This window comes from Dipodomys spectabilis, unplaced genomic scaffold (assembly GCF_019054845.1).
Source record: "Dipodomys spectabilis isolate Male_0828 unplaced genomic scaffold, ASM1905484v1 ptg000187l, whole genome shotgun sequence".
Lineage (NCBI taxonomy): Eukaryota > Metazoa > Chordata > Mammalia > Rodentia > Heteromyidae > Dipodomys > Dipodomys spectabilis.
The window spans coordinates 3,088,753-3,106,175 of record NW_024870864.1 but is presented as its reverse complement, the minus strand read 5'-3'; the positions used below and the strand labels follow the sequence as shown (position 1 = coordinate 3,106,175).

Sequence of the window (17,423 nt, the reverse complement as noted above, 5' to 3'; positions counted from 1 at the left end):
CAGGTGCATTGCTGTAACTTTCCCTCCCATGGCTTCCTGCTCCCAGCTTGCCTTTCTCTGCCTCTTCTCTTGTCCTTCCCTCTAACCTCTGACTTAGGGCTGACACCTCAGCCATAGGCTGTGACTTAGGGCTCAGATTTCACCACGTTTCTGATAAAGCTGGACGGTAGACCTAACCCTGATCCCCTAGGAACTGGATCAGTCTAGTATCCAGTGGGAAGACAAGGCAAAGTGGTTGGTGGCCTGGTGGCCAGGTACAGGCACCTTCCTTCCAAACTCCCAGAACCTGTGTGGCAAGACCCTCTCTTGGCACTGTGGTCAAGTGGTCAAGTGATCTGTTGACTGCCTATGTTTTGCTCACATAGCACCTTACAGAGAGGCCATTAGTGGATATATTTTTTTAACTTTTTTTTTTTAATTGTGAAAATACTGTACAGAGGGGTTCCAATTACATGGGCAAGATAATGAGTACATTTCTTATCAAGCCTCCTCCTTTGTTTCTCCTTTCCATCCCTTCCCATCCTCCCCCCGCCCTCCCCCCCATTAGTGGATATTGAATGGACACTGTGAGTTCAGGGACAGGGGTCAGCACCCAAGGTCAGACATCATGGCCCATTTTTCTCCTTAGGCTCAGTATTTCAGTCCGTGGAAAAGCACATAAAGAGGCAAGAGCAAGGCAGCCCAGAGCCTTTCATTTCACTAGTGATCAAGGCATTGAAGAAGTCAAAAAAAAAAAAAAAAAAATGGAGGCCAGAGGAAGCCAGATGCTGACCTGCCTGATGAAGCAAGAGCCTGCCACCATCACACCCAAACCCCTAACCTGTAGGGGTCAGCCTCTCCCAGCTGGACCTACCCTTCAGCTCCCCTGCCCCACCCAGCTATCTCTCTGCTTCCCTAAGGCCTTGACTCCATAGCTCTGGCTTCCTGGGGATCTGGGGCTCTCTTAACTGGCCATAGTTTCCCCTATCTCCTTCCTTTCTCCCTGTCACAATTGTGAGGTTCCTTTGTGCACATTAAAGTCTTGTGTTCAACATCAGTGGTTTAGGAGACTTTCTTCAATCCCTATCCTGAGAGCCAACTGCCCAGTGCTGAATTGTCACCTCTGACAGTCATTTGATGGATTCAAGTCCCACCCCTGCTCCCTACCACACTGTAGATCCCCACTGAGGAGCATTTAGTCCTGTGGTCCAAGAGGTGGTAGGAGCCTCAGAGCTGGGATAGGGAACATTGTTTGAATATAGTCAGAGGCTACTTCCAACTCTACTGGGGAGGCCATGTGGAATCAGATGGTGGGTCAGAGCTGTAATTATGCTTAATTCAATTTATTACAAAGCTCTGAGTCCAATTCCCCAGAATTAGGAGTGGAGGCTGGGGTGAGGAGGGGAGTGGTCCAAATTACAGTCCCAGATCTTGCTATTGCTTCCCTTGGCCTTCTTCAGATCAGTTTAATAGGTCTGGATCCCTAGAGCAGGGTACTGGATATCTTTGACTTGAGAAATGAGTGTTCTCTGTGTCCCCAGGAGGCCCCTGGGTGTCCACTTTCTCTGTCTGGTCACTCCTAAGAATCCCTGGCTAGGCTGATCTGTTGGGTTGAAGCTTTGCAGGCAGTACAAGAAGTGGCCAGAAAGTGGCATAAGAGGTGCTGGGAAGGTGGCTCAGTGGTAGAGCGCTTGCCTTGCATGCCTGAGGCCCTGGGTTCGATTCCTCAGCACCACATAAGCAAAAAGAAAAAAGCTGGAAGTGGCATTGTGGCTCAAGTGGTAGAGTGCTAGCCTTGAGCTGAAGAGCTGAGGGACAGCGCCCAGGCCCAGAGTTCAGGCCCCACGACTGGACCCCCCCCCCAAAAAAAAGAAAGTGGCATAAAATGACCCTGTTAGCCTGTGCCCACACATCAACTAAATTCCAAGGTCTCTCATGGAGCTTTCTCTGTTTATGTGTCCTCTCCTTTCTTGTCTTTCATATACAAGGGGCTATGGTAAAGTGGATTAACTAAAAGACACCCCGTCCCCCAAATAAAGGAACTTTAGGACAAGTGGCACAGACTCAAAATAGATCTCAGCTCTTCCTGGGCCTGTTTTTAGGTACAGCTGCCTCACTCTGTCCCCAGAATGCCAGGAGCTGGGGATATCTATTATTCAGAGAGCACAGCACAGCACCAAGTGCACACAGGACTTTTTTTTTTCTGCCTCAAAGTCTTTGCCACATGAGAAGTGGAAGAAACCCTCCCAGGGCCAGAGTGAGTTGGATGCCCATGGGCTTGACTCAGAGTTCTGGTTTCTCTTCCTGGCTGCATCACATGCCACTTGGCTGGGGACAGCACCGTAGCCCAGCAGCGTCAGGTAGGCCTCCGAAAACAGGGACTCTAGGGAGCCAGCCTCTTCTCCTCCCTTGGGGCCTGTTGCTGCTTCTGCTATTGCATATCCTGACAATCTTCAACTGTTCAGTTTGCTCCGAAACCTGGAATTTACCTTGAAATTTCCCTTCTTTGTTCTTACTGCCAAGCACAGATGAGGAATAGGGAGACTGAAGACACTGAACTGGGGAGTTTCCAGTTCTTGAAGCTGCGCCTACCTGGTTCTGAGAACGGAATCAAGCTGTCCATCAAGGCAGACATCTAAAGTCCTCTTCCCCAGGCCTGACTCCCTGCTCCTCAAGCAGACTCAACCCCAAGAGAGAAATGGATACCAAGGGGAGAGGAGGTGTTGGTGACAACTCAGTCTCTCCAGAGACCTGGCTGTAACCTGAGCAGAAGTATGCACTGTGAGGTTGCCCAAGGGCGGACACTATCCCCTGGGCCATGTAATGTGCCCTGTCTGGGACTGGCTAGGAGCTGACCAAAGAACTACAGCCAGGCTGGCATCAGTTAAAAACCTGCTTTCCTCAAAGCCAAACACTTAGCAGTATTGCTGGCAATTTTACCATTTGCTTTCCAGGTCTTTGACCCTTCAGCCCCTGGGAAAAGGCAGGGGATATCCTGACAGAAGCCACTGGAAAAACAGCATCCGGGGCTGTGATGACGGATGTTTTCCTGCTTCCTTTTGGTGATGGTGACAGGGAGGGGCTGGGAAGGGAAAGGCTTCCCAGGTGGACAGCTTTGATAACTCTCCTATTGGAGGAAGTAGAGAGGAAGTTGTTTTCCTATGTCCTAGCTCCTGGGTCTCCAGGTCCTCAGAAAGCTCCCTGGAGGGTGGCTCACCCAACCCTTTTCACTTCCCCATACATATGTGATTGAGAGCAGCTCCTTGTTGCCTTGGAAATGGTCCAGGTGGCCTTGACTGGAGAACCCGATGTGTGCCCTGGGTCTGGACAGAGAGCTGCCGCTAGAGAGTGGTCAGTGAGTAGCTCAAATGCAGGGCACCAAAGCCTATGACCAATAGGGCCATCTATGGAAGTTGGTCTGAGCTCCTGGGGAATCTTGGGGAGCCTGGGGAGGCATGTAACACATCTTCAGGTTTTTCAGGCTTAAGATCTGAAGGGTGGATGCCTCCCATAGAATATGCCAGGCAGACTACACAGGTTGATGAGCCTTCCTCCCCCTCCCCCCCACTTTCTGGTTTTAATCTTTTTCTTAATAGAAGACACAGGAATCCTCATTTTTCCTTTTATTAAAACACATGAATCATGAGCAAATAGTCTAGGAAACTTTATCCTCTGACACCCACTCATGGAAAAGACCAATGCTGGCAATGAACAGAGCATAGCAAGAAATGCACAGAGGTAGGAAAGGGAAGGGGTATCTGGAGCCTGGTTTTTGAAAAGCCTTTGGGAAGGATTGGCTCCACTGGAGGCTTCTACTTTCCATCTACATCCCTGGCTTGGAGGACCTTGACACCTGTCATTGAGGTACAGAACAACACTGGCCCTGCCAATGAAACCAAACCGCCTTTTGAAACTTTCCACTGGGGCCACCTTGGAGGTAGAGCCAGGGAGCTCAGGTCTCTGCCTAGTAACCTTCACACCTAGAGACTGAGGGTAAGGTTTGATGATGAGGAAAAACAGGAAGTAGAGCAGTGTAGGAAGACATGCTTTGTTTTTTTGAGATGGGGTCTTGCCAGGTTGCTCAGGTGAATCTTAATCTCATAGATTTAAGCAGTCTTCTGGCTTCGGCCTCTCTAGTAGCTTAGACTATAGGTTTCTGCCACCACTCCTAGCTCCCAGCTCCCAGCTCCCAGGTCTAATTTAAAAATTCTGACCATGGGCTGGCACCAAGGTGGCTCAGTGGTAGAGCGCTTGCCTTGCATGCTCGAGGCCCTGGGTTCGATTCCTAGCACCACATAAGCAAAAAGAAAAAAGCCGGAAGTGGCGCTGTGGCTCAAGTGGTAGAGTGCTAACCTTGAGCTGAAGAGCTGAGGGACAGCTCTTCACCCAGGCCCAGAGTTCAGGCCCCACGACCGGACCCAAAAAAAAAAAAAAAAATTCTGACCTTGGGGCTGGGAAGGTGGCTCAGTGGTAGAGCGCTTGCCTTGCATGCTCGAGGCCCTGGGTTCGATTCCTAGCACCACATAAGCAAAAAGAAAAAAGCCGGAAGTGGCGCTGTGGCTCAAGTGGTAGAGTGCTAACCTTGAGCTGAAGAGCTGAGGGACAGCTCTTCACCCAGGCCCAGAGTTCAGGCCCCACGACCGGACCCAAAAAAAAAAAAAAAAAATTCTGACCTTGGGGCTGGGAAGGTGGCTCAGTGGTAGAGCGCTTGCCTTGCATGCCTGAGGCCCTGGGTTCGATTCCTCAGCACCACATAAGCAAAAAGAAAAAAGCTGGAAGTGGCGCTGTGGCTCAAGTGGTAGAGCGCTAGCCTTGAGCTGAATTGCTGAGGGACAGTGCCCAGGCCCAGAGTTCAGGCCCCACGACTGGACCAAAAAAAAAAAAAAAAAATTCTGACTTTGCCAGACACCATGGCTCACACCTGTAATACTAACTATTCAGGAGGCTGAGATCTGAGGATTGTGGTTCAAAGCCAGCCCAGGAAAGTCCATGAGACTTTTTTTTTTAACCAGTCCTGGCGCTTGAACTCAGGGTCTGGGCACTGTCCCAGTGGTAGGCTAGTGCTCTACCACTTAAGCCACAGCAGCACTTCTGGCTTTTTCTGTTTATGTGGTACTCAGGAATTGATACATGCTTCATGCATGCTAGGCAAGCACTCTACCACTAAGCCACATTCCCAGCCTCCATGACTCTTATCTCCAATTAACCATCAGAAAACTGGAAGGGGAGCTGTGGCTCAAAGTGGTTCAAGCTTCATGACCAACAATAACAATTCTGACCTTTCTGGTGACCTGAATTTGGGCTGTTGTTTAATCTTTCTGATAAAAATGGGAGAAACAATACTTACTGGCCTCAAACACTATTTAGCCCTAGACGACCTCAAACTTAAGATCTTCCTGTCTAACCCTTCCCAGTCCCATCAATACCAACTTTATTTAAAGTGTGGGCATGAGAGTAGAGGAAATAGAAAGGCAGATTGCAAGATCTGAGGCTCAGAACAAATGTGGGTGCATCTGCCTATCAATTTACCCTAACTTAAATAGATACAGGGTCTAATCAAGAGGAGGGAAAGAGGGTACTGTACGTTTTCCCTAACTAGCAACTTCAACAGGGAGTTTCCCCTGCCCACCATGGTCATTGTTATCTGGTTTGGCTCCTATCTTCAGCATCTCCAAGGCCACAGTTTTTGTTGTTGTTGTTTGGTCCTAATGGAAAGATGCTGGGAAATGCAGCTTTGGCCAGTTAGGGAGAAGGGGCCTTTATATGTAGCAGCAAAGACCCAATTGTTACCAAAACCAAACTGGGCTGACTTTCTCAATTATCTCCACTGCTCTTCTGGTCTCCACTTTTCAGATGCCAAGTTTTAACTCAGAACAAAAGCTGCTGTCGGGCTGATTTATACTGCAGATCTGCTGACAGGGCCTAATGTGTTCCCCCCTCCAGGATTACCCCATGGCTTAAAGTTACCACGCGAAGCTGGGGCCTTGAGGCCCTTCACCCCTGCCCTTCCAGCCAAGGGGGGTGGCATCTATCTCCAAGTGCCTGTGGGGCATTCTCCCTGAGGTTACTCTGTCCACCTGCCTCGCTCGGTGGACCAGCTGGCAAGGAGGATTGGCCAGAAACCGCCCAGAAGACCAGAGCTACAAGTTACTTCTAAGGCTTGTGGGAGGAGGCTGGCGGTTCTGAAGATGGTGCTGGTTCACAGCGTGGTTCCCCTCAGCCCCTGTCATCAGAACAGAAGGGCTGGAATCACTGGTTAACCAGCCTTCCACTGACACCAGGGGTAGGTTCTGCCTGGAGTTTGAAAACAAGGCTTTAGCTATCAGAGACTCGAGAGTCTTTCTGGTCTGGTAGGCTCCGTTCGGGCTGAGGACAAGGTCCAGTGGGCGGCGTTGGGGCCCAGAAAGGAGACAGAATTTGGGGCCAAACGACAGACCACGCTGGTCCGCCCCCAAGAGGAGCTTTGGTTTCCTCCCCGGTGCCTGCCCCCGGGACGCGCGCCCCGAAGTGGCTGGCCAGCGCCCGTTTCCGTAACTGGAGCGCGCCGGGGGAGTCTCTCTGCCCTATTCCCGAGCCCAGCCCGCCGCAGGTCTTAGGGGACACTTCGGAAAGACCAGGTGAGTGCGACTCCCCCGTGGCGGTGCCCACAGCCCCTCCCCGGCCTCACCTCCCTCCGAGAGCCGTGGCGCAGCCCCCGACTCGAAGGCACCGGGGCGGCCGGGCACCGGGCGGAGCGAGGGTCCCGTTCCCGGCCGCGGAGCTGGCCAGACGGCGGTCGCCGCAGGTCGCTGCCCCCTCCTGGGCGGGCCTGCGCGTCCCGCCCCCGGCCTCGGCTCGACACCCCCCCGCCTGACGTCAGGGGAGGGGGCGGAGAGCGGCGGAGAAAGAGCCGGCGCCCGGCGGAGCTCGGAGCCCGAGCCCAGGGGTGCGGAGCCGAGCCGGGACCGAGGGGCGGTGGCAGAGGGGCAGCGGAGGCGGGCTGGCGAGCGCGGGCGGACAGGCGCGGCGCGGGGGTCGGGGGAGGCTGCGGTCGGAGCCGAAGGCGAGGGCGGCGCCCAGGGATTCGAGCTGCGCGGGGGAAGAGGTGAGTGGGGCCGGGATTGCAAGGGGCCGGAGCCGCGGGGGCCCCCCCGGAGCCGCCGCTTTGTCCGACTGCTCGGGCTTGAGGCTGCCGGGCGCGGAGGAGTCAGTGTCTGCGGGCTCGAGGGGAAGCGGCCGGGGAGACAGCCGCCCGCCGAGGTCCTGCCTGCGACCCCCGGGGGGGGCTTTCGGGAGCGGGCCAGCGGCGTCCGCACCTCCTGGGGCCGGAGGGGCGGGCCCGCCGGGAGCAGGGCCCCGGGGAGCCGGGGACCCTCGTGCTGTCGGGCGCGCGGCCGGGATCCTGCTCGGGCTCCCCGAGCTGCTCTGGTTCCCCCACCCCTGACGGAAAGTTTGGGGCGGGCTTGGACCGAGGCCGATGTTGTGGGATCGGATTTCCCTACCGCGGCCCCCCGCCCGCCGGTTCCGCTGGGGAGGCGGGCTGGCTCGAGAAGCCAGGCCCCCCAGTCCGAACCTGACCGCCCGGTCCCGCGCTGGAGCGCCGCCATCCCTGGCCGGGCTGCTTGAGGTGGGCTAGGGTGCGGGGTGCTCAGCCTGGAGCCCGCCCCCCCCCGCCCCCCTACCCCGCGGCCCGGGGAGGAGCTGGGGGTGGGGGCTCTGCTGCGCGGGAGATTCTCTCAGCACGCCTTGGGGTTCGACCTGAGCCCGGGGCAAGGGGCAGAGGAAGGTAGGGGTGGAGGATGTAGGAGGGGGGGGACTGTCGGGGGCCCACGACGCTCCGGCCCCGCTCCCTTCCCGCGCTGGGGTTGCAGGCCGACAGGGGGCGTCCGCAGGCCGGGCTCCGCCACGCTCCCGGAGCCGCCGCTTTGTTTGCATTCAAATCCCGGGAGCTGGGGGGAGGGGAGAACCGGGACTGAAGGTGACGACCCCGAAATGGGGTCTTGGCGGGGGTCCCTTGTTCCGGGGTAAGCCGATCCCGGGCTTGGGTGAGCCAGTACCCGGCACAGTAGAGCTGGAGCAGTGGAAATCAGTCCTGCTGGCCTGCCGAGGCCGGGGTCCCTGGGGCGCAATCTCGGAGTTGGGAAGGTTCGTCGGACCCTGGGGAACGCCGCGGGCGCCGGCCGCGCGCGTGCGTCCCCCGCCGTCCTGGAGGAACCCCGCCGGGGATCCCGCCCCTTCGCTTCTCCCCGCCCGCCCGCGCCGCGAGGCGATCCCCGCGTAGACCGGAGCTTCGCGGTCCGGTGGCCCCTTAGCCAGAGGTGTAGCGTCTCCTCGGAGGCTGTGCGGGGAACAGGATGAGGCCTGGTCCTGTCCACGCCCATCCCACCCACTTCCTGCCTCCCTCTTGGGCAACAAAGGGGCCTCGGGAAGCTGGGCCCCTTCGGCTCCCGGCCCTACTCCCGCTCCGGCTCTGCTGTGGTGGAACCTGGTTCAGGGCTCTGCGTGGCTATTGTCTGCGCCGAGGGAGGAGACCGGCTGGGCCCAGGCCCTTTACGCGCTCCTCGTCAGGCCCCAGGGGTGGGCTCTGCGAATCCCACCTCGGTGCCGCCCTAGTCCAACCGAGGGGCTGCTTTCCCCGATTTTAGGGCTTGAAGCTCAGCCGAGCCCCAGAATTGCAGCTCCTGTTTCATGGAAGAAACTTAAGTCTTTTGGGCCAGAAGGTGGGAGTGGAGCCCTCCCCCGACCCCCGAAAATTGTTTTTCTACAGTATTTCCTGTTAGTGGGAGTAGGAATAGCCTGGAAACCTGGAGGATTTCTTTTCTTGATGTCTGTCCACGCCTCCTGCTGACTCAGCTCTTCCCTCGGTCCTCCAGGGAGACCTCATTTTCTCTGGAGTAAGGGGCCTGAGGCCAGGTGCAGGGGGGCTAGGTCCCACTTGAATCCAAGGGGTCCTGGGGAGCTCTGATCAGGTGTGTGTTTTATGCTGCTCTCTCTACATTCTAGGTTGTTTTCTTGGACTGTGATGCTAACCATTTCTTTTCCTCTTAGGGCAGCTGGCCTGGAATATAGAGCCTGCCTGTGTGCCATGGCCCCACACTGGGCTGTCTGGCTGCTGGCAGCAGGGCTGTGGGGCCTGGGCATTGGGGCTGAGGTGTGGTGGAACCTTGTGCCCCGGAAGACAGTATCTTCTGGGGGTGAGTGTCCAGGGGAAAGGGTGGGAGGGTAGCAGGAGGGACAATTGGGGAAAAACAAGAGCTTGCAGAAAGTACAGGGATGCAGTTAAAGAATTATCCCCAATTATGAATTGTCTTTATTCCTGTGTGTGTGTGTGTGTGTGTGTGTGTGTGTGTGTCTGTGTCTGTGTCTGTGTCTGTATGTCTTTCTAAGAAATGTGTCAGGCCCCAAGAGACTCAAAACTGATAGTACAGGTCAGGACCTGAGATTTGCCCTCTTCTGATAATTAGGATACCTCTGGGGAGCCTCTTGCTAACCCCCAACCCAGACCTGGCTGATGATATACAGGGAGAAAGATACGGCCCATTCTGTATCATTCTTCTGTGTCTCACTTCTTGAATTATCACTAGTGCTGGAAGCCCAGAGAAAGAAGAACCAGGATAGGTAAAAGCCAAAGCTTCACTCCCACCCCTAGGCTTTCTAGCTTTCTTCCTCTGGAAGCCCCATTATCCACCCTGCTGGACCCCCTGTTGCTGATGCCTTTTGGTGGCCCTGGATGGATGTGTGTATTTGCATGTGTACATATGGAAGGGTCTGGGTCCTGGCAGTGCTCTTTGGGCACACACGCCTGTATGAGAGGTGATGTCAGGTGTTTGTGTCATCTCTGTACTCTGGGGACCTGGGGTGAGCTCACCTCCCACAGGCTGCACCCAGGTGCTAATGAAACTCTCCCATCATTGCCTCCAAAGACTGAGGCTGATTTGATGGGACCTTTTAGACTACTAGACAGGTATTTTTTTGGGGTGTGTGTGTGTGTGTGTATGACAAGGACCACAGGACCATGGATGTTGTACCCTATGTGTATTGCAAGGCTTCCCAGGCCTTAGGCTACAGTGCCATTGCTGGTCCCAGCCAGGCCTCCCAATCCCAACTCCTTTCATTTTCTCTCCCTACCACCCCTGCCTGTCCCAGGGCCATCTGTGCTTGCATCTCCAGCAGTCTGGATTTGGTCCTGCTGGAGTGAAGGGTTTTCTGAGACAAGTAGTGCTTATATCTGTTCCTGTAACTCCTACTCTGCTGAATCAGCTGCCAGGGTCTGGCTGGACCCTGATGTGGGCAGCAGAACAAAGAAGGAAACACCCTCAGAGGAAGATGAGGTGGGAAGTGCCCAGCTCCGAGCTGGAGATGCTGCTGACCCTGAGAGTGAGAGCCATCAGTCTGATGGTTTCCTCTGGCCGGAAGCTGTGGCTGAGAGATCCTTCCTTCCTACTTACCAGCCGGATTTGCCTCCTCCCAGGCTGAGGAAGGCCATAGAGGCCTGGGTGGGGCTGTTAGAGCAAAAGCCTATTCAGAAAATATCCTCAAGTCCAGTCAGGCCTGGCTAGCATCTGCATGTGGAATGTCAGTTTCTTTTTGTGTCAGCACTGGGGCTTGAACTCAGGGTCTGGGTACTGTCCCTGAGCTTTTTTTTTTTTTTTTTTTTGCTTAAAGCTAATGCTCTACCACTTGAGCCACAGCTCCACTTCCAGCTTTCTGGTTGTTAATTGGAGATAGGAGCCTTAAGGACTTTGCTGTCCAAGCTGGCTTCAGACTGTGATCCTCAGATCTCAACCTCCTGTGTAGCTAGGATTACAGGTGTGAGTCACTGGCACCTGGCTGGAATAACCAGAGAGGTTCCTGGAACCTGCCTGCCCATCCACAGCCTACTCACTTCTGCCTTGTACTTGTATCTGTCCATGCAGAGCTGGTCACCATTGTGCGGCGGTTCTCCCAAACGGGCATCCAGGACTTTCTGACGCTGACTCTGACAGAGCGGTCGGGGCTCCTGTACGTGGGGGCCCGGGAGGCCTTGTTTGCCTTCAGCGTGGAGGCTTTGGAGCTGCAAGGAGTGGTGAGAGGTGGGGCAGGGGAGGCACACAGGCAGGATGAGGGCAGGACCCCAAGGCCTGGCTTGCTCAGGCTGTCCCCTCTAGTTGAGATTAGCAGGTTGCTCTCCCACTCCTATGGTACTTTCTGGATTCGGCCATGATGGGATGGTCCTCTACTGAACGAAGCCCTTATACGCTAGGGACAGTCCACTTGGTATTCCTCATGTGGCAGCTGCAAGCTGTTTGATGGCACATGCCCCGCACATAACTGTCATTGCTGATGAACTCCTTTTTGTCCCCAGATCTCCTGGGAGGCCCCTGCTGAAAAGAAGACTGAATGTATCCAGAAAGGGAAAAGCAACCAGGTAGGTGCTCAGGGTACTGTCCGTCATCTGGGCCTCTCAGGGCATGTGCTGGCCTCACTCCCATTCTTGGCACTCGTGGTCCCACGTTTGGTCCTCATATTCTGACTAGAGACTTTTTTCTTCTAGACTGAGTGCTTCAACTTCATCCGCTTCCTCCAGCCATACAATGCCTCCCACCTCTACGTCTGTGGTACCTATGCCTTCCAGCCCAAGTGTGCTTATATCGTGAGTGCCGCTTTTCCTCTTGGGTGTCCACACTTCTTGCCCCATCGCTCTCCAGTCTTTTGTGCCCTTCCTTCTTTGGACCCACAGACTGGTCTCCTAGACACTGAGGGGCCTTGCTTTGTGCCTCTTTCTCATCATTCCTCCCTTACCCCTAGGACATACTCACCTTCACCTTGGGGAATGGAGAGTTTGAGGATGGGAAGGGGAAGTGTCCCTACGACCCAGCTAAGGGCCACACTGGCCTACTTGTGGGTGAGTAGCTATCCCTGATGCAGACAGGGCAGGTTCTCTGGGACTTGGTGGTCCTGTAGGCTCTCGTGGGCCAGTGCTTCTGGTCTTAGCTGACCCCCCGTCTCCCACAGATGGTGAGCTATACTCGGCAACGCTTAACAACTTCTTGGGCACAGAGCCCGTCATCCTGCGTAACATGGGACCTCATCATTCCATGAAGACAGAGTACCTGGCCTTTTGGCTCAATGGTGAGCATTGCAGTGTAGCTGGGTTTACGGAGCATGGGAGACCTCGTGAGGGCTGTGTACTCCGCCACTGACCACTGACCTTCCTGTTTTGCTGCAGAGCCCCACTTTGTAGGTTCTGCTTATGTCCCCGAGAGTGTGGGAAGCTTCACAGGAGATGATGACAAGATCTACTTCTTCTTCAGTGAGCGGGCAGTGGAGTATGACTGCTACGCTGAGCAGGTGGTGGCTCGTGTGGCCCGTGTATGTAAGGTACTGAGTCCTGCAGAAGTGGGCCCTGGGAATCCTGCCTGCTGCTTGGCAGTGGCTGACCAGCCATGTTATCTGCCAGGGTGACATGGGAGGCGCACGGACATTGCAGAAGAAGTGGACCACATTCTTAAAGGCGCGACTGGCATGCTCAGCTCCCAACTGGCAACTCTATTTCAACCAGCTACGGGCGATGCATACCCTGCAGGGTGCCTCCTGGCACAACACTACCTTCTTTGGGGTTTTTCGAGCACGTTGGTGAGTGACCTGGGAATCCCTGGGGTGGGAAGGAGCAGGTATTCAGGTTAGAGGTGACGGATGGGTGTGGGTGTGAGGCCCTGCAGCGAGTCTAAGTAGCTGGTAGCTAGTATCCAAGAGCACTGAACTTGTGCCTCCCTTTGAGTGCCTTGGAGGAGGTGGACAGGGCCCTGCCCCAAAAGGCACTTTAGAACTGTCACTATGTTCTTCTGCCCTTTGCACTGAACTCTGCCTTTTTGCTGCTTGCCTTGGAGGTTGGGGAAAGATGGGGGAAGGTAGGCACCAAACCTAACCCTAGAGATCTCTCCCGCATTGCCACAGGGGGGATGTGGACCTGTCAGCCGTCTGTGAGTATCAGCTGGAAGACATCCAGCGGGTGTTCGAGGGCCCCTACAAGGAGTACCATGAGCAAGCCCAGAAGTGGGGCCGCTACACTGACCCCGTCCCCAGCCCTCGGCCTGGCTCGGTGAGTCCTAGGGAGGGACACATGCGCCTGTGGTCAGCTCCAGTGCCCTTCCACTGGCTGATGGCTCCTCCCTCACCCTGACCCCATGCAGTGCATCAACAACTGGCATCGCCACCATGGCTATACCAGTTCCCTGGAGCTGCCTGACAACACCCTCAACTTCATCAAGAAGCACCCGCTGATGGAGGAACAGGTGGGGCCCCGGTGGGGCCGCCCCCTGCTTGTGAAGAAGGATACCAACTTCACTCACCTGGTGGCTGACCGCGTTACAGGGCTTGATGGAACCACCTATACAGTGCTGTTCATTGGCACAGGTCAGTGTCCAGCTGTGCCCAGGGTAGGGAGACAAGATGCCCCCAGGGCCTTGTTTCCTGTCACTTACATATGCCTCCCACACCCTACGCTTCAGGAGATGGCTGGCTGCTGAAGGCTGTGAGCCTGGGGTCCTGGGTCCATCTGATTGAGGAGCTGCAGGTGTTTGACCAGGAGCCTGTGGAAAGCTTGGTGTTGTCTCAGAGCAAGGTAGTAAAATTAGGCCCTGCACAGTACTGTCCCTAGTGCCATGTGTCTCACGCCCTCTGTATGTCTGCTTTCCTCCTTTACATGTGCTTGGCCAGTGCAGAACACCTTGCTTAGCTCAGGCGAGCTCCAGGAAGTAAGCATGTGCTAACATAAGGGAGTTTGCATGCCCCAGGGCCATTATTTATAGTGGTCCCTAGGGGCTGCATTCCCCAAATCAAGCCTTGGCAACTGCTCTCAGGCTTTCATCAGGTCTCTCCAAGGTGGGCCAGACTCTGCCTGCACCCTCCTCTCCCATAATGCTCCTGTTGGCCAGACCTTCCAGGCTGCACACTGTTTACATTGCCCTGTGATGTTAGCTTCTTTCCACTCCCCAGTGACTGTCTGGGCCAGACCCTCTACTTCCTCGACACTTCCTGAAGCATTGGCATTTGCTCCTAGCCCATGCAAAACTTCTTTCTGGCATATTTGCAGCAGCCTTTTACCAGCTATTGTAACTCAAGATTGTTCGCTAGAACATGAAATAATAACAGAATAACAACAGAAAGAAAGTGTGGGGCTGAATAAACAAAGATTGGCAGGCACCACTCAAACAAGGAAACACCTTCTGCTGTCCTGGTGCTATTGTTCAGGCTGCGTGTGTGTGTGTGTGTGTGTGTGTGTGTGTGTGTGTGTGTGTGTGTGTGTGTGTGAGAGAGAGAGAGAGATTACATCTTGGCCTCACAAGTGTGCTGCCCCTGTCTAATAAGGTCATGTCTGTAAGGTGCTTAAGATTGCTGACTTGTAAGCCAGCCCTCTGAGTTTTTCAAGACTAAGGTTTCCATCTGCAGGTCTTAGTTCTGCTTCCTTCCTTGGGATGCCACTTGTGTTTTTGGTCCCTTGCAGGACTGTCATCTTTCCCTACTGTGCCCTGCCACAGATGTGGCATCCCTGACCCTCCTGTGCCTGAATTTCCTGCAGAAACTGCTTTTTGCGGGCTCTCGCTCACAACTGGTGCAGCTGCCCTTGGCTGACTGTCTGAAGTACCGATCCTGTGTGGACTGTGTCCTGGCACGGGACCCCTTTTGTGCCTGGAATGTCAACACTAGCCGCTGTGTGGCCATAGGCAGCCACTCCGGGTGAGATGGGTTCTTTGAGTGCCAGTTGCAGGTGGGAAGGCCAGAGTGGGTGGAGCTGAGCTGCTGACGTCCCCTGCTTCCTCTACCAGATCCCTGCTGATGCAGCATGTGACAATCTTGGACACCTCAGGCATTTGTAACTTGCACACTAAGAAAGGTAAGCTACCCTTTTATGCCCCTCCAGTTGGGATGGGCCCTAGACCACAGCTGGATTTTCTAAGCCTCTCGTCCTAGTGGTGAGAAGAATGATGAGAAGAGAATTTTTGCCTCTCATCACTCTGGGGTGACTGCACTAACTCTTCTCTCTCATTTCTGCCACTACAGTCAGGCTAACACCCAAAAACATAACAGTGGTAGCAGGCACAGACTTGGTGCTGCCCTGCCGTCTTTCCTCCAACCTGGCCCATGCCCATTGGACCTTTGGGGGCCGAGATCTACCTGTGGAACAGCCTGGCTCCTTCCTCTACGATGCCCAACTCCAGGCCCTCGTGGTGATGGCTGCTCAGCCCCGTCATGCTGGGGCCTACCACTGCTTTTCAGAGGAGCAAGGAGCACGGCTGGCTGCTGAAGGCTACCTTGTGGCTGTTGTGGCAGGCCCGTCTGTGACCCTAGAGGCTCGGGCCCCACTGGAAAACCTAGGGTTAGTATGGCTGGCTGTGGTGGCCTTGGGGGCCTTGTGCCTAGTGCTGTTGCTGCTTGTTCTGTCACTGCGCCGGCGACTGCGGGAAGAGCTGGAAAAAGGTGCCAAGGCAACAGAGAGGACCCTGGTGTATCCCCTGGAGTTGCCCAAGGAACCCACCAGTCCCCCCTTTCGGCCTGGCTCTGAAACCGATGAGAAACTTTGGGATCCTGTTGGATACTACTACTCAGATGGTTCCCTCAAGATTGTGCCTGGACACGCGCGGTGCCAGCCTGGGGGCGGGCCGCCCTCTCCACCGCCTGGCATCCCTGGCCAGCCCCTGCCTTCTCCGACTAGGCTTCATTTGGGGGGTGGGCGGAACTCAAATGCCAATGGTTACGTGCGCTTACAACTAGGAGGGGAGGACCGGGGAGGGCTGGGGAACCCCCTGCCTGAGATTGCTGATGAACTGAGGCGAAAACTGCAGCAGCGCCAGCCACTGCCGGACTCCAACCCCGAGGAGTCCTCAGTATGAGGGGAGCCCCCCACCGCACTGGCGGCGGGGGCACGTAGGAGGTGCAGCTCCTACTTTTGCACAGGCACCAGCTACCTCAGGGACATGGCACGGGCACCTGCTCTGCCTGGGACAGGCACTGCCCAGCACCCGCCTGGCCATGAGGACCTGCTCAGCATGGGCACTGCCACTTCTGGTGGTTTACCAGGGCACCAGCCTCACAGGAGGCTCCTGTTCCTCTGTGAATCTTGGCCACATGGGACCCAGCAGCCAAACTTTTCAAGGCAGAAGTTTTAAAATTGTGTGTGTGTGTGTGTCCGAGTGTGAGTGTATGTGTGTGTGTGTGTGTGTGTGAAGGTGGATGTACGGCATAACCTTCCTGTTTTAAGTCTTCCCTTGGCCTGGGGTCTTCCTGGTGAGTCTTTGGAGCTATGAAGGGGAAGGGGTTGGATCACTTTGCCTCACCCCCCACCTGTCCCCAGCTAGGGGCAGCCATGTACATAGTGGGGGAAGCAGGGTGCTATACCCCTTGGGGGAAGTGCAGGGCTCTGGATGGGCCTGGTCCTGCTCCTAGGGCTGTGAATGTTTTTAGGGTGGGGGGGAGGGAGATGGAGCCTCCTGTGTGTTTGGGGGGAAGGGTGGGTGGGGCCTCCCACTTGGCCCCTGGGTTCAGTGGTATTTTGTACTTGTCCTCTTCCCATACTGGGCTAGGAAAGGTTGTGTGGGGGAGGGGGAGGGAAAAGGTGGGCATGCTGTGGATACTGACATCCTCTCTCAGCCCTAGGAAAAGGGCTCCTAACAGTGTAATTTATTGTGTCCCTACGTATTTATTTGTTGTAAATATTTGAGTATTTTTATATGGACAAATAAAATGGACAAAATGAGACGTTGGACAAAGGTATTTGGACTAAAACCTATCCATACCAAGAGGGAAGGAGTCTTGGGGTTGAGCAATGCTGGACTGAATCGTCCCTTCTCACTGCAGCCAGAGCAGCTGCCCCATGCTTACGCTGCCCCTTTCTGGAGAGGGCAGCCCAGAATTCAGCGTTTTCCCACAGTGATGCCTATGGGGCTGGGAACCAGGGCCACAGCCCCCAAGGGAGCCAACCTTGGACTCTGGCCAGAGGGAGAAGTCAGGGCACTGGGGGAGGAGGAGAGGCCTGTCTTCCCAGAACTGGTGAAGGGGTGGTGCAGAGTCCAAAGGAGGGGACTTCCTAGAAGCAACTCTGGGGTGTGTGGCTGGGTGTTGAGGTTGGGGGTCCCAACTAGCAGAGGAGAGTTCTAGCTTAACCTCCAAGAATGCATGTTGAATGCCTGAACCACCATGTAGGGAATGGGCTTCTTCATATTGCCACTCAGCGAGTTCCAAGCCCCTGGCCCTCCCAGTGGGCGGTACAGGTCTCCCAAGACAACCGGGTTATAGTCTGGATTTCTGAGAGCCCCCAATGGGCGCAGACTTACTTCATCCACGTCTGAGGATGGAGGCGGTGGGTTTGAGGTGCCCCTGTACGTTCAGGCCACTGTCCTGGATTTCCCCAAATGGGTTCAGAAGGCTAGATCTGATTGGATACGAGACAACTAAGCAAGCCAGCGGATGTCAATCCATAAGATGTG

The 17,423-nt window shown here is 55.3% G+C and overlaps 2 protein-coding genes across 6 annotated transcripts in view; both read left to right on the top strand.

The window, feature by feature from the left end:
• The window catches only part of Fam178b (family with sequence similarity 178 member B), a 93,974-nt gene extending 93,238 nt beyond the window's left edge, over positions 1 to 736 (top strand). For all 3 annotated transcript variants that reach the window (XM_042695460.1, XM_042695459.1, XM_042695457.1), the window contains one exon: positions 629 to 736. In XM_042695460.1, the coding sequence (XP_042551394.1) occupies positions 629 to 661 (33 nt within the window). In that variant the 3' untranslated portion in view covers positions 662 to 736. The remainder of the gene's footprint in view (positions 1 to 628) is intronic.
• A 5,843-nt stretch (positions 737 to 6,579) lies between these two features.
• On the top strand, positions 6,580 to 16,699 carry Sema4c (semaphorin 4C). Of its 3 annotated transcripts, none has more exons than XM_042695511.1 (15): positions 6,580 to 6,596; positions 9,007 to 9,152; positions 10,875 to 11,023; positions 11,303 to 11,365; positions 11,492 to 11,590; positions 11,746 to 11,842; positions 11,953 to 12,069; positions 12,167 to 12,318; positions 12,398 to 12,573; positions 12,895 to 13,039; positions 13,131 to 13,353; positions 13,449 to 13,561; positions 14,519 to 14,676; positions 14,766 to 14,833; positions 15,001 to 16,699. In XM_042695511.1, the coding sequence occupies exons 2-15, from the start codon at positions 9,044 to 9,046 to the stop codon at positions 15,828 to 15,830; spliced, it is 2,499 nt and encodes an 832-aa protein (XP_042551445.1). In that variant the 5' UTR covers positions 6,580 to 6,596; positions 9,007 to 9,043; the 3' UTR covers positions 15,831 to 16,699. The 3 variants fall into 3 exon arrangements, with proteins under 3 accessions (XP_042551445.1, XP_042551444.1, XP_042551443.1); XM_042695510.1 differs by lacking the exon at positions 6,580 to 6,596 and adding an exon at positions 6,990 to 7,063; XM_042695509.1 differs by lacking the exon at positions 6,580 to 6,596 and adding an exon at positions 8,911 to 8,927.
• The last annotated feature ends 724 nt before the right edge of the window (positions 16,700 to 17,423 follow it).

Excerpts from the sequence above, each read along its gene's own strand:
- Sema4c (XM_042695511.1), top strand. The coding sequence starts at position 9,044 with ATGGCCCCACACTGGGCTGTCTGGCTGCTGGCAGCAGGGCTGTGGGGC. Across the intron at positions 13,562-14,518 it reads TGGTGTTGTCTCAGAGCAAG|AAACTGCTTTTTGCGGGCTC; the intron begins GTAGTAAAATTA and ends AATTTCCTGCAG. Across the intron at positions 14,677-14,765 it reads GCCATAGGCAGCCACTCCGG|ATCCCTGCTGATGCAGCATG; the intron begins GTGAGATGGGTT and ends TTCCTCTACCAG.